Source organism: Girardinichthys multiradiatus, chromosome 10 (assembly GCF_021462225.1).
Source record: "Girardinichthys multiradiatus isolate DD_20200921_A chromosome 10, DD_fGirMul_XY1, whole genome shotgun sequence".
In the NCBI taxonomy this organism is placed as follows: Eukaryota; Metazoa; Chordata; class Actinopteri; order Cyprinodontiformes; family Goodeidae; genus Girardinichthys; species Girardinichthys multiradiatus.
This window is the reverse complement of record NC_061803.1, coordinates 10,114,455-10,131,027: the sequence shown is the minus strand read 5'-3', so window position 1 is coordinate 10,131,027 and position 16,573 is coordinate 10,114,455. Positions and strand designations below refer to the sequence as shown.

At 41.2% G+C, this 16,573-nt stretch overlaps 1 protein-coding gene across 5 annotated transcripts in view; it reads right to left on the bottom strand.

Annotated features, from left to right (window-relative positions):
- The window catches only part of LOC124875753 (A disintegrin and metalloproteinase with thrombospondin motifs 3), a 76,506-nt gene that overhangs the window by 23,406 nt on the left and 36,527 nt on the right, over positions 1–16,573 (bottom strand). For 4 of the 5 annotated variants that reach the window (XM_047378134.1, XM_047378137.1, XM_047378136.1 and 1 more), the window contains exons 6-7: positions 10,885–11,041; positions 4,403–4,508 (exon numbers count right to left, since the gene is read on the bottom strand). In XM_047378134.1, coding sequence (XP_047234090.1) covers positions 4,403–4,508; positions 10,885–11,041 — 263 coding nt within the window. The remainder of the gene's footprint in view (positions 1–4,402; positions 4,509–10,884; positions 11,042–16,573) is intronic. The other variant, XM_047378135.1, reaches the window with a different exon arrangement.

Sequence of the window (16,573 nt, the reverse complement as noted above, 5' to 3'; positions counted from 1 at the left end):
AGCAGGTGAACCGGATAAGGTTAATTGACAGATAGAACAAAACGTGGCTGGAGCAAAAACAGAGAATCTTGAATACGAAACAAAAACTAAAGCATGACCAGGAAAATAACAAACAGAAGCAAAAACTGTTTCAAAAACTGTGAGAACATATAAGAAAAAAACAGAAATCAAACAACCCCAAATCATAACAACAAGTGATGCAACCATAAGGCTGATCAATCCTATGAGAAACTGTGATGGTTAAATATGTTTATTTATCCACAGCTTTTTTAAGTTCAGACAATTCTGATTCAACTCATCAGTTGTGAAATATTTCTTGGTTTTTCAAAATTATTCTCTCCACGAAGCAAAATCCATGACTCCGAAAATATTACTGCACTTCAAAAACTGAATGAAATGATTGAGATAACCAGCTGCTAGAAATTTTCTGATTTGATTGTCAAAGCAATCAATTCAAACAAGTTTCAAACAAGATTACAAAGATGGTTTTCTGTGACGCTATGAGCGAAAAAAACAACACTGCCAATTACTCGCTGCTTTGATTAAAGCCAACAAGGTGCATTTGTTAATAATTGCTCAATCTTTCTCTCCTTCCTTTGTAAGCTGAGAAGAATAGGACTAATGATGATCATTGTAATTATTTGCCTAACAACTGAACCAAAAAACCCCCCAAAAAAACAAGAAAACCATTTATTTTAACTTATCAGAATGAACACAATTATTAAATACTGTAGTTTATCTCAGTGTTTCTCAATAAATTAGAATATAAATCAAAAGTAAAATTATATGCATAAATCCCAACAACAATTTAAAATTCATATATTATTTAGACTATAGTCATATATTTAAATGTTTCATTCAGTTAATTTTGATTACTGACAGATTATGACTTGAAGCAAATGAAAGTACAATATTACAAAAAAGCAATAAAAAGAATTTTAATACAGACTTTTATTATATGATATTATGATGTTGCATAATCACAAAACCCCCCTCTTTTCATCATATCATCCCAGTTTTGCAGCAGCTACACTGGCTCCCTGTTAAATTCTGGACACAATTAAAAATTCTTCCATATACATTCAATGCTACCCACACCCTCGTTCCCCCTACCTTTCTGATCTCCTTTGCATTTCTACTCCCTTCTGCATCCTTAGATCTTCCTCCTCCATAACTTCATTGTTCCTCCTGCTTGCCTCAATACCATGGAGAGCAGAGCTTTCTCCTGCTCTGCTCCCAAACTCTGGAATTCTCTCCCTCCGGACAGCCGTAAAACTGACACTCTTTCTTTGTTTAAGTCTAAACTCAAAACCCATCTGTTCAGAGAGCTTACTCACTGTGATTGCCTGTCCCTTGTCTGTCCCTTGTAATTTTGAATGCGAGTTGTTTTATCTTGTTTGATTGTCATTAGGCTATTTGATTTGTACAGTGTCCCTGAGTGCTCTGAAAGGCACTTTTAAATAAAATGTATGATTATGATTATTATGGCGAACATATATCATTGCAGCATTCATAAAGCCATGGGAACCATTGTCCAGCAACAACTGGTTACCACCAATGGCCTGGTTTGATGACCAAGGTATGACTGTTTGATTGGCCGACAAACTCACCTGACCTAAAGTCCAAAGAGAATACAGGAGGTATTGTCCGGAGGAAGATGAGAGAACCCAAATCTGAAAATGCACACAAGCTAATAAACCAATGTGGGCATCCTTAACACCTTAGCAAAGCCAAAAGGCTGATCGCTTCCATGCCATGCTGCGCTGATGCAGTTATTTATTCAAATTGAGCACCGACCAAGAATTGCATGTATACACTGTAAAGTACATGGGTATACTTACAAAATTCTTTTTTATTGTGATATTAACATTTTTAAGGACTGAGTTTGTGGTTTCATTAGCTGTCATCACTATAATTAGCAGACATAAATGTTTGAAATATGTAACTTTCTTTGTAATTAATTCTAATATGTGCTTCATTTTTTTCACTGAATTACTACAGCAAATTAACTTTTTGATGATGTTCTAAATCATTGGGATGCATCTGTATATCTTTTTTCAAATAACTAATTGTCCAAATGTCAACATAGATTACAAAAGCACTTGATGACAAGAACAATGGGACATGTTTAAAAAAGCTTGAAAAGTAGGGGGAAAATCCACAGGTGGTTGTTAACCTGAAGGTCAGAGAGCTTTAAGTGCCAATAGGCACAGTTAGGAGTCTGCTTCTATCCACTGCTAACAGATGAAAACATTGGTGACCTTGTCTTTTTCTTCTTTTGTTCAATATGACAGACAATACAGTCTGTTTAGCTGGCTCTAGATTCTCGTGCCACAGTGGGAGGCTGGGTTCACAAATGTTACAGCTCTTCCTTATGCTTTAGAACTCAAACAAAGCAGGAAGAAGGCTCTGTGAAATGGGGCAAGATTATTTCTGCTTCTGGCCACAAGAGTAAGTTGCTCATGACTCGTCAGAGTCACACTGTGACGCAGCACAAACTTTTTTGAATGAACTATACAGCTTCACAGAGATTCAATATGTCACTAATAAATATTGGGTGTATCTTTTTTAAAAGCCCCAGGCAGAAAGACAGAAGGTATCACAGAGGTAGGTAATCAGTGAAGAACAAGAGCAGTAGACAGTAGACAGTAGATAGTATTCTACTATCACAAACGTAAACATGTGAAATTTCCTAATCTCCACTGCTCAGTGTGCTCAATAACCTTATCACCTTGTTGATTTTCTGATTTCTTAAATTGATATTTGACCAACTTTAAGCATGCATTTTCACAATAATATGGTTATACTACGAGATACTATTTACTTAAGCACCCTAAAATATATCATCAATCAGAATAAATAGCTTAAAGCGTCTAGTTTTGACGTTTTATTTTCTAGTTGTCCTCCTGTATATGCTTTTTTGTTGTATTGACATTTCAGTATCCACCTTCATAAAAAAATGTAAAAAGGTGTATTTGAATCATTACACTTGTTAATTTCCTGTAATTCAGAAAGAAAGAAACAGAGTGAAAGCGAAATTTACAGTGTTGGTCAGAAGTCTCCTTGCACACCTCATGGACATGAACATCATGGGGACCTTTTCACTTTTACAATGTTTTGTGGATGTATTTGATTTCCCACAACTCAAAAGGGGTCTTGATTTTATATAAAGGCTAAAATGTAGGGCGGCACGGTGGCGCAGTTGGAACAAAGGACCTTCTTGCTGCAAGGCAACAACTGTGCCACCGTGCAGTTGGTAGCACTGTTGCGTTGCAGCAAGAAGGTCCTCAGTTCGACTCCTGGCCTGGGTCTCTCAATTAAACTCTCCTGTTTAATTGGTCTCTCTCAATTGCCCTTAGGTGTGAATCGGTGTGTGTGCATGGTTGTTTGTCCTGTGTGTCTCTGTGTTGCCCTGTTGATGTACTGGCGACCAGTCCAGGGTGTAGTCCACCTCTCGCTCATAGACTCCTGGAGATAGGCATCAGCTACCCCACAACCCAGTATGGAGGAAGCGGGTATAGAAAATGGATGTATGGCTCAAATATACAAACAACCTGACTAATATTTGGTTGAATGTTCCTTAGCAAGGCTCATGATTCTGGCAAGAAATTTGACCACTCTTATCGTCGAAAAACGGTAACACTCACACATTGAAATTGGGGTTGCTTTTGCATTAACGTGGCTTTAAGAATAGACCATACTAGCAGCCTCATGTTGTCCTGCTTTATTAATTATAAAACCAGTTTTGATGATTGTTTGAGATCATTATCTTGTTTGCACACCCAATCGTGTCCAAGTTTCAATTATCTAGCGGTTGCTCTGAAGTAAAATTGAAGATTTTCGTGGTTCTCATACTTGCATATACTTGGTGCAATCCATCAGTACAACTGGCAGCAAAACACCCACAGAATGATACTACCCACACCATGCTTAAAACTGGTTAAAGTTTAGTAGGTTTACAGAATCACCATGACTCATTCAAACATGCATTTTGCAACTGTGAACAAACATCTCAGCTTTTCTCTTGTCTGACTACAAAACATTATTCCAGAAACATTTTGGTAGTTGATGTAAGAAGCAGCAAATTTCTGTCATGCTTAAAATTGTTGATTTGTGATCAGGACAACGATCTTAAACAGACAACACTGGTATTGGAACGCCGCCTGAATGTCTACAAAAAATACAGATTTAATGTATAAAGTTGGGATCTGTGTGCATTACAGAAAATTTTTAATAATTTTAAACATCTTTACCAAATTCTTCTTTTTAAAAATCACTGAATTTCTTTGTTGTATAATTTTACTCGAGTGTGTATGGAGAAGCAAACAAAACTCAGCTTAACTGGAAGCTCTAGGACCCAAAAGGAGACTGCTGAGCCTGTCATTGTCAGACTGTTACTTACACATGGCCAGTTTCGTGAGCGACCACGAAGGCGGAGGAGAAGCCATCTTCGTGATTCAACGTACAGCTCCTAAGCGGGTGACACATGCCAGTAACTGGAGCATAACCTAGGCAACAGAAGAGATCATACAGCCCCAACAATTAAGAACAAGAATCAATATCATGTTATCTCGCATCCTTCTCTGTAAGTCTAAATGTTAAGGTCCAAACTTCACATAACATTTACACCAGATGTCTGTGAGAACCAAAGTAATTCACATTCAAGGAAGCCATAATAAGTCCATAAATTAAGTTGGAATAAAGTGGAATGACACTGGGTATACATATTGAAAATCCTTACAGAAATTGAATAGCTTGGTACTGACAATACTCCTATATGGCGGGACTAGTCACACACATGGCACAGGTGTGATTTAAACCCATTTTCCACACAAACTGTCTTCAAATCTTGAATGTTCTAGAGGGCTTTTCTATCTATTTTGATCTTTAGAGTTTTTCAATTAAATTTAGACCAGGTGATTTACCAATTGATAGTTTCCTTAGCTGTGTGTTTGGGATCGTAGTCTTGCAAAAAATCCATCATTGTTTTATCTTCAGATTCTTACCCAGAATGTCTCATTACATATCTCTGTTGATCATTCCCTCAGTTATGTTGGTACCTAAAGCTGAAAGACAACCTCACACCATGATGTGTTTTCTGGTGATGTGCAGTGCCATTCCTCCACCAAACATGCTGTGTGCACGCTGTTAAATTTTGGTCTCATCTGAACTTACCATATTTTCCACAAAATTCCATTGGCTTGTCCAAATTCTTGTGCATTGTATTACTTATTTCATTCGCTAATTACAGGTCCTTCTGAATCTCTCTGGGAGTGCTACTTGACTCAGACAGTTTCACTGATTATTTTTTGTCTCCTATGTCAGGAATCTTGTTAGAAGCACATTTATGGGGCTTGTTTATGATAAAAGCTTCCTTGCACTTCTGGACTATGACCCCAATTGGTGCTCACTGGGAGATTCAGAGGTTTAGAAATGTTGCTTTAACTAATGCCATCAGTATGTTTTGCAACAATAACGTTGTGAAGTTCTTGAGAAGCTCATCGAAAGCTCATTGGCTTCGCCCCTCATGACATGTTTCTTGGCCAGTACCTTGGTAATGAGAAACCTTTTCTATCTGACCTTTGTACCTCCATCAGTTAGGATTAAACCAGCCAATATCAATTTACACCAACTGCTTTGAAAATGCACACTACAGCTTTTTTCTTGGGTTTGGGTTTGGCCTTTCACACCCGTGTTAATCATGCTTTCAATATTTTTCCCCGTGTCATTTCACTTTTGTACACAAAAATATATTTCTCCTTTCTGTTCATTGTGCTTGTCTGTGATTATTACCTGGGTTGTCAACAACATGTAGTGTGAATTTCACATCAACACTAGAAATGTGTTTACTGGGAAAATGTTCCTTGTACTATCTACATAAGACACCCGTCAGAGAAGTATTCCACAAGTAGAAACTTTCATATGGAGTTGTACACAATGATAAAATATTGATTCACCGCGGACAGCTGACTTTCAGACCAACTCTGCAGTGTAATTAGGTTCAAAAAACACACAAATGATTGCTTAGACTCTTTAAAAAATCAATATTATACATTATTAGTGAACTGGTAGGGCAGTTTGTATTTAGAAAGTCTAAAGCATTCTCCCATACTCAATGTAAGCCACCTCTAATGAACCTCTGAAGGGTAAAAGCGGCTGAGCATTTTGTCTTTAATGAGGGGTGAGTGGTGCTGTTCACTCAGATTCAGTAACTACTCTGCAGAAAACCTCTTAAGTCTCTCACTAACAAATGGTATGCAAAATTGTGAAACTGATGGTCTCACATTTAAATGAAAACAGCATGAGCAGCTTGTTTCCTGGTAATGAAGAGCAAACACAAGCCTTAGGCTCACGTGGCACAGTATTTCTCCAAGATACATCAAGCTACACTCAGCTATCATGGCAATATATTTTCAGTGCGCCACGGCAAAAAACCTTTAAGCAAAGCACAAACAGTGAACATGACTCGATCAAGAGGTGTGCAGCGATTCAGCTTTGGGCATTTGGCATGGTTCAGAAGCACACTTGTTTCAGCCTCATTTTTGGCGGCTTTCAGAATATTTTTCATGCTTTCTGACAACAGAAGAAGGTTTTTGTCATGCAGATAAAAAGCAGAAAATGCAGCAGGCAAACAGCTGGTGATAAAGGCACTTGTGTTATTTGGCTGGCGTTGAAAAAAAGGAATGTCCACTTCAAGTTATTTCAGTCATACAGGTCCTTCTCAAAATATTAGCATATTGTGATAAAGTTAATTATTTTCCATAATGTCATGATGAAAATTTAACATTCATATATTTTAGATTTATTGCACACTAACTGAAATATTTCAGGTCTTTTATTGTCTTAATATGGATGATTTTGGCATACAGCTCATGAAAACCCAAAATTCCTATCTCACAAAATTAGCATATTTCATCCGACCAATAAAAGAAAAGTGTTTTTAATACAAAAGACGTCAACCTTCAAATAATCATGTACAGTTATGCACTCAATACTTGGTCGGGAATCCTTTTGCAGAAATGATTGCTTCAATGCGGCGTGGCATGGAGGCAATCAGCCTGTGGAACTGATGAGGTCTTATGGAGGCCCAGGATGCTTCGATAGCGGCCTTTAGCTCATCCAGAGTGTTGGGTCTTGAGTCTCTCAACGTTCTCTTCACAATATCCCACAGATTCTCTATGGGGTTCAGGTCAGGAGAGTTGGCAGGCCAATTGAGCACAGTGATACCATGGTCAGTAAACCATTTACCAGTGGTTTTGGCACTGTGAGCAGGTGCCAGGTCGTGCTGAAAACTGAAATCTTCATCTCCATAAAGCTTTTCAGCAGATGGAAGCATGAAGTGCTCCAAAATCTCCTGATAGCTAGCTGCATTGACCCTGGCCTTGATAAAACACAGTGGACCAACACCAGCAGCTGACACGGCACCCCAGACCATCACTGACTGTGGGTACTTGACAGTGGACTTCTGGCATTTTGGCATTTCCTTCTCCCCAGTCTTCCTCCAGACTCTGGCACCTTGATTTCCGAATGACATGCAGAATTTGCTTTCATCCGAAAAAAGTACTTTGGACCACTGAGCAACAGTCCAGTGCTGCTTCTCTGTAGCCCAGGTCTGGGGAATGCGGCACCTGTAGCCCATTTCCTGCACACGCCTGTGCACGGTGGCTCTGGATGTTTCTACTCCAGACTCAGTCCACTGCTTCCGCAGGTCCCCCAAGGTCTGGAATCGGCCCTTCTCCACAATCTTCCTCAGTGTCCGGTCACCTCTTCTCGTTGTGCAGCGTTTTCTGCCACACTTTTTCCTTCCTACAGACTTCCCACTGAGGTGCCTTGATACAGCACTCTGGGAACAGCCTATTCGTTCAGAAATTTCTTTCTGTGTCTTACCCTCTTGCTTGAGGGTGTCAATAGTGGCCTTCTGGACAGCAGTCAGGTCGGCAGTCTTACCCATGATTGGGGTTTTGAGTGATGAACCAGGCTGGGAGTTTTAAAGGCCTCAGGAATCTTTTGCAGGTGTTTAGAGTTAACTCGTTGATTCAGATGATTAGGTTCATAGCTCGTTTAGAGACCCTTTTAATAATATGCTAATTTTGTGAGATAGGAATTTTGGGTTTTCATGAGCTGTATGCCAAAATCATCCGTATTAAGACAATAAAAGACCTGAAATATTTCAGTTAGTGTGCAATGAATCTAAAATATATGAATGTTAAATTTTCATCATGACATTATGGAAAATAATGAACTTTATCACAATATGCTAATATGTTGAGAAGGACCTGTAGTGGTTGTAATAGTGGGATCTTAAAATTCATAATATGACTGCTGTATTTGATGACTCTAGTCATAAATGACAATACATAGTGCTTATTAATGCTGCAGGTGAAGCTACGACATGTGAAAGCAGATATGGAGCACGACTCTTTATCTCACAGGCAGATAAAGGGAAATTAAGAGAATGCTGAATCATTACCACGAAGAAGTCATTTGCACCCTGAAGCGCAAACATGCAGCAGCCGTAGCATGTTTTTTTTATCACAAAAGTAAGGAGTACAGGTGTTTGTTATGTGCCTGATAAACTCAGATGTCATATACCATTCTTGAAATGTATTAATAATACTTATGTGTTTCTATATTGTTTCACATTACAACCACAAACTTGAATCTGTTTGACTGATATTTTATTTGAATCTGTTCTTAAATATAGCCAGAGATTCTCTATTGGACTTAGCTCTGGCCTTTAACTAGGTCATTCTAACTCAGAAATATGATGTTATCTAAGCCATTCGGGTATGGGATTTGTTTTTGTGTCCCTGCTTCAACCAAACATATTCATCCCCACTGCTGTCAGACTGTTCAATTCTACTGTACAATAACTTGTGCAATTAACCTGTATTTGCAAATGGCTGCAATCATTGTCACTTCATTGTAACAAGTTAATTTCTCCATTGTGAGATGAATAAAGTCTATCTTATCTTATCTTCTCTTATCTTCTCTCATTTTTTTGTCTGAAAGTCTGCCAATTACTCACATGTGGTTCAACAGAGTAAATATCTATAACATGCAGAACACCATCAGGACTGACTTTTCACACTATTGATCTAAACCATTCCATTATAGCTCTGGCTTTGTGTTTAGAGTCATTATCCAGCTGGAAGATAATCCTCCATCCAAGTCTCGAGTCTTCTGAACCTCTAATAGCTTTATTCATCATTCCATCAACTCTGACTGCATGGCTGCTGTGTCCTATATTTCTTGTTGCAAAGTGAAAACTGGACCTTTATTGTTGTCTTTAAACAAACAATTTCTCGCCAATCTGCCATAGAAGCCACATTTATGGAATGCATAATTGATAGTTGTCCTGTCAGCAGATTCTCCCACCTCAGCTGTTGATCTCTGCAGCTCCTCCGGAGTTACATAGGGCATTTTGGCTTCTGCTCTGACTAATGCACGTCTCCTCTGGCCTGCCAGTGTAGATGCATGACCTTGTCATGGTTGGTTTGTAATTGTGCCATGCTCTTTCCATTGTCAGATGATAGGTTGAACCTAGCTCTGTGAGATGTTTAAAGTTTGGGATATTGTTTTTTAACCTAAGCCTGCTTCACACTTCTCCAGAACTTTATCCCTGACAGGACTGGTATGTTCCTTGGTCTTCATGATGCTCACTGTTCACTGATGTTATCTAACAAGGCCTTTACAGAAATGCTGTTTCTATACTGAGAATAAATTCATACTCTATTTACAAGTTTGGAGACTCCTTAGGAAACCTGGTTTCACTGAATTTTATTTCTGTGTATCAGAGTATAGGAGGCTGAAAAGAAATGCATGTCAAACATACTATTTTTTATTGTAAAAAAATATGTAAAACCATTTTTTTATTCTACTTCTGAATTATGCACTACTTTGTATTAGTCCGCCACAATAAATAAGTTATAAATAACACATTGAATTTTGTGGTTGTAACATGAAAATTTGAAAACGTTCATGGGTTATGAAGGCTATTGCAAGTCACTGTATTTATTGAAACTACAATTTAAGAGCACTCAAACTGATTATATAAAGAGTGCTTCATGATTTCCTTTGAAACTGTTTCGTTATCTTCATTTACCTGCTAAAAATCATTCCCACCCACTCAAAATCTATATTTGGCTATAGAATCTACTATTCCGTGGCTAAACACTGACGAGAGAGTGCGATGTCTTCTCCTGACCCTGAGAGACAGCGCAGGGTCTGGGGCAACATGGTGTGACACGCTATAGAAACGGGGCTTGTTGTGAGCACAACACAACTGCATCTATGGCAACATCCGTGGGTGTGACAAGCATAGTTGGTAGGCCGAGGCCATCCTCTAAACTTGACATATGTACATCAGAAGTTGAGACTGTGCACATGTCAAGGCAAGATACCAAGCTGTAGCTCAGTAAAAGTTTTCTTATTCTGGAGACAGTTTTTGTGCAGGTTTGGCTGCTCACTTCAAAGTTTGTTTTGAAGGGCTGCAAAAAAGAAACACAGAGTGAGAACATGTATAGCATAAAATTGCCATCTACGGCATACATGTGAACTTACATTTAGATAAATCTTCGAATTAGCAAATAATACAACTAACATTTCTATTTTTTCTCTACATGCCAAAATCCTTCTTCAGCATTACCAATCTCTCTTTTTATTAACAGGGTGGCTTCAACACTAAGTCAGCAAGGTTCTGGAAAATAATATTTATCATCCTGTGAGGTTACAGTCTGCAGATTTCCTTAGTAAGGTAACCCCACGTTAAAAAGTTTCCATCGACCTTACCTGGGCAAGACATGAAGCCAACCCATTTTTAGTGAATTGAAGCAGATATCAGCACTCAGTCTGCACAGTCCTCGATCGAGAAAAATACAGTACCTTGCATACCTGCGGGACCAAAATCTTGCCTTGTGAGGAAGATAGCGTGGTCGTGGTACTCGGCATGGTCAGGGTCGCGGCGCTGCTGAGTGTTGGCCCATCGGCACACCTGCTCCAGGCTGCGGGATGGGTTGCCACGCTCGATCAGGCTAATGGACTGCATAATGACAAAGAGACCGAAACGATGTGAATAGAAATGTATCTGCTCTTTCTTAGTAATCCCCTCAGCAATAATACTCACTGACATTTCATTGTTAACTGGCAGAACGTCACAGAGAGGGAACAACTGCACAACCAAAAGTAGAGTTTATGTTTCTCTTACATCAACTGTCTTGCATATGAGCAGAGACTCTATATTTAAAACCATTAATGAGCTTCAGTGATTCCTAATATACTCACTACATAACTGAAACATGTCACAAATACAGAAATACTTTTTTGATCATGTGTCTTATGTGATTTATGAAGCTGTGCTCTTCAATAACGTATGTAGAACATTTCAAGTGTACTGAATTGATGCATAAAAAAATGGTGGAATGTGACTCACAAAGCCCTCAAACTTTTTTTCAATTTTGTTACATGTATTTCCATTTGATTTTAAGTTGATCCATGACCACATAGTGCATAATTGTGAAGTGTAAAAAAATTATCATTTCCATTCATCCCCCTTTGTATTTGTAAAAATCCTAAAAACATTTCTTCCCCTTCACTTTTGCAAAGCAATTTTGCGGACGAATGGACAGATGGATGGATTTCTGAGTTACTAGAAACAGGCAGGAATCTTTATGCGTGGACTCATTAGGAAATCATAAATGTAAGTTTTTTCTTAAACTGCCAACATACACTCACCGGCCACTTTATTAGGTACACCTTGTTACTACCAGGTTGGACCCCGTTTTGCCTTCAGAACTGCCTTAATCCTTTGTGGCATAGATTCAACAAGGTACTGGAAACATTCCTTAGAGAGTTTGGTCCATATTGACATGATAGCATCACACAGATGCTGCAGATTTGTTGGCTGCACATCCATGATGCGAATCTCCCGTTCCACCACAACCGAAAGGTGCTCTATTGGATTGAGATCTGGTGACTGTGGAGGCCATTTGAGTACAGTGAACTCATCGTCATGTTCAAGAAACCAGTCTGAGATGATTTGTGCTTTATGACATGGTGCGTTATCCTGCTGGAAGTAACCGTCAGAAGATGGGTACACTGTGGTCATAAAGGGAAGGACATGGTCAGCAACAATGCTCTGGTAGGCCGTGGCATTGACACAATGCTCAATTGGTACTAAGGGGCCCAAAGTGTGTCAAGATAATATTCCCCACACCATTACACCACCACCAGCCTGAACCATTGATACAAGGCAGGATGGATCCATGCTTTGATGTTGTTGACCCCAATTTCTGACCCTACCATCCGAATGTTGCAGCAGAAATCGAGACTCATCAGACCAGGCAACGTTTTCCAATCTTCTATTGTCCAATTTTGGTGAGCCTTTGCGAATTGTAGCCTCAGTTTCCTGTTCTTAGCTGACAGGAGTGGCACTGGGCGTGGTCTTCCGCTCCTGTAGCCCATCCGCCTCAAGGTTCGACATGTTGTGCGTTCAGAGATGCTCTTCTGCATGCATGGGTTGTAACAAGTGGTTATTTGAGTTACTGTTGCTTTTCTATCAGCTCGCACCAGTGTGGCCATTCTCCTCTGACCTCTGGCATCAACAAGGCATTTGCGCCCACAGAACTGAGGCTCACTGGATATTTTCTCTTTTTTGGACCATTCTCTGTGAACCCTAGAGATGGTAGTGCGTGAAAATCCCAGTAGATCAGCAGTTTCTGAAATACTCAGACCAGCCCGTCTGGCACCAACAACCATGCCACATTCAAAGTCATTTAAATCACTTTTCTTCCCCATTCCGATGCTCGGTTTGAACTGCAGCAGATCGTCTTGACCATGCCTACATGCATTTTATCAGCAAACTAGATTGCAGTTTGGCTAAATTAAATTCTTGGTCTTTATTTTTCATGCATTTTGTTACTTATTTTTTACTGCCATAACAAAGCAATTAGTAATATTCTTTTATTTTTATGCATTGTAATACTGTATTCTTACGTTAAATGATTACAATGCAGATGTACTCAGTTTTCTGTGCTTGAAAAACAAGAACAACTTTTGATCTTTCCTCAAAAGAAAGTAAAAAGAAAAGTGTTTGCGCCAGTATTTTTACCTAACATGTTACTTCATAGTTGACAATAAGTCAAGCCTTCAATGAAAAACAATTGTAGGAAGTGCAGTATTTTGCAAAAGTATACATACCTCTTGACCTTTTCTACATTTATCATATAGATAACTATAAACTTCAATGTAATTACTTTGAATTTTCTTTGATACACCATCACAAAATAGTTTATGATTTTGTGTGGAGAGAAAGGGGTGTATGATCAGTTAAGACTTTTTACATTTAAAAATCTGAAAAGTGCAACTTATCCTTTGCAGGGCAACACAGAGATACACAGGACAAACAACCATACACACACCTATTGAGACCAATTAACCTAACGGTCTTGTTTTCTGGCTGTGGGAGAAAGCAGGAGTGCCCAGAGAAAACCCATGCATGCACTGGGAGAACATGCAAACTCCATGCAGAAAGACCCCAGGCTGGGAGTTGAATCCAGGGCCTTCTTGCTGCAAGGCAACAGTGCAACCAACTGAGCCACTGTGCAGCCCAGTTTTAGAACATAGAAATGTTATTAATTTGAGAAATTGAAAAAGATTTTTACTTACTGCTAACTAAAGTACAAAAAAATCATGCATAAATACATTTTCCTTGATTGAAGTTACCAAAAACGTCCGAACTGTGACTTTAAAACCCGAATACCTACTAAACCATAATTTCTGTATACGGTTACACCCTTTGCAGATTATGATGAAGTATCTGGAATAACCATTCCATTTCGTTTTTACAGATTCCATGAATCATAAGTCAGCAGCATCATAAATTAACCTGCATGCAGCAACAGTAATGTTCAATAGTTTAAAAAGCTAAAAGAAGCAGAAGGGTAGACAATCAAAATAGGAAGCTTTTACAAAGTTTTTCTGTAAAAAATCTACCTTTAACAAATGTGTTGAAAAATACAATCCTGGTTTGACATAAAATTTCAACAAAAATAGGATGATATAGTTCAATAAAACTCTTTCCATTCCAAGTATACTGAATCTACATGCAGCAACAGTAACATAACGTCAAACTAGCTGCCCTTCATGTTAGCTAAGAACAGGTAAGTAATTCTTGCCAAGAAACAGTCAGTCATTTTCTACCGCTTATTCCATAGTGGGTCGCGGGGGAGTTGGTGCCTATCTCCAGCAGTCTATGGGCAAAAGGCAGAGTACACCCTGGACAGGTCGCCAGTCCATCGCAGGGCAACACACAAACAACCATGCACACACTCATTCATACACCTAAGGGCAATTTAGAGTGACCAATTAACCTAACAGGCATGTCTTTGGACTGTGGGAGGAAGCCAGAGTACCCGGTGAGAACCCACACATGCACAGGGAGAACATGCAAACTCTATGCAGAAAGACCCCCGGTTGGGAATTGACCCCAGGACCTTCTTGCTGCAAGGCAACAGTGCTACCAACTGTGCCACCATGCAGCCCTTGCCAAGAAACAGATTGGAAAAATTGTGCCCTGTTCAGTGAATCTCAATTTCAGCTGCACCATACAGAAAATGGGGTTAAAATTTCACATAAAGCTTGCTTTTTAGCAACAGTTCAGGCTAAAGATGGTGATGTAATGGTTTGGGGGATATGTTCTTGCAGTCGACCTATTTGCAGCAACTAAATAATGATCATGTCCACATGGACCAAATTCTCTGAGAAATATTTCCAACAATTAGTTAAATTATTTAAGGTTGGCCCCTCCTTGAACCGCCACCTTAACGTGGTGGAGGGGGTTTGAGTGCTCAAATGATCCTAGAGGCTATGTTGTCTGGGGCCTAAATGCCCCGGGTAGGGTCTCCCATGGCAAACAGGCTCTAGGTGATGGGTCAGACAAAGAGTGGTTCAAGAGTCCCTCATGAGGACCAAAATATCGAGGCACGTGACGTCGCCCGATACGGCGGAGCCGGGGTCCCACCCTGGAGCCAGGCCTGGGGTCGGGACTCGTCGGAGAGCGCCTGGTGGCCGGGTTGTTCCTCGTGGGACCCGGCCGGGCCAAGCCCGAACGAGAGATGCGAGGCCATCCCCCAGTGGGCCCACCACCTGCAGGGGAACCGTGAGGGACCGGTGCAAAGAGGATTGGGTGGCGGACGAAGGTGGAGATCTCAGCGGCCCGATCCCCGGATGCTTAGGCTGGCTCCAGGGACGTGGAATGTCACCTCGCTGGGGGGGAAGGAGCCTGAGCTTTTGCGGGAGGTCGAGAGATATCGAATAGAAATAGTCGGGCTCGCCTACACGCACAGCGTGGGCTCTGGAACCCATCTCCTTGAGAGGGGTTGGACTCTCTTCTACTCTGGAGTGGCCCACGGGGAGAGGCAGCGGGCTGGTGTGGGTTTGCTTGTTGCCCCCCAGCTCAGCCGTCTCGTGTTGGGGTTTACCCCAGTGGATGAGAGGGTCGTATCCCTGTGCCTTCGGGTTGGGGAGAGGTCTCTGACTATCATTTCAGCCTACGGGCCGAGTGGCAGTGCGGAGTACCCGGCCTTCTTGGCATCCCTGTCGGGGGTGCTGGATAGTGCCCCTCCCGGGGACTCCATTATTCTGCTGGGGGACTTCAATGCCCACGTGGGGAACGACAGTGACACCTGGAGAGGCGTGATCTGGAGGAATGGCCTCCCTGATCTGAATCCGAGTGGTGTGTTATTGGACTTCTGTGCTAGTCACGGATTGTACATAACAAACACCATGTTCAAACATAAGGGTGTCCATCAGTGCACTTGGCACCAGAACACCCTAGGCAGGAGGTTGATGATGTTGTATCATCAGACTTTCGGCCGCATGTTTTGGACACTCGGGCGAAGAGAGGGGCTGAGCTGTCCACTGATTACCACCTGGTGGTGAGTTGGATCCGCTGGAGGAGGAGAAAGCCGGAAAGACTTGGCAGGCCCAAGCGCATACTGAGGGTCTGCTGGGAACGCCTGGCGGAGCCCTTGGCCAGGGATGTATTCAACTCCCACCTCCGGGAGAGCTTCGACCAGATCCCGGGGGATGTTGGAGACATAGAGTCCAAGTGGACCATGTTCTCCGCATCTATTGTCGATGCTGCTGCCCGTAGCTGCGGCCGTAAGGTCTGTGGTGCCTGTCGCGGCGGCAATCCCAGAACCCGGTGGTGGACACTGGCAGTAAGGGATGCTGTCAAGCTGAAGAAGGAGTCCTATCGGCTGTGGTTGGCTTGTGGGACTCCTGAGGCGGCTGATGAGTACCGTGAGGCCAAGCGTGCTGCGGCCCGGGCTGTGGCAGAGGCAAAAACTCGGGCCTGGGAGGAGTTCGGTGAGGCCATGGAGAAGGACTACCGGTTGGCCTCGAAGTGATTCTGGCAAATCGTCCGGCGCCTCAGGAGGGGGAAGCAGTGCTTCGCCAACACTGTTTATAGTGGGGGTGGGAGACTGCTGACCTCAACTGAGGACATTATCGGGCGGTGGAAGGAGTACTTCGATGATCTCCTCAATCCTGCCATCACGCATTCCGTGGTGGA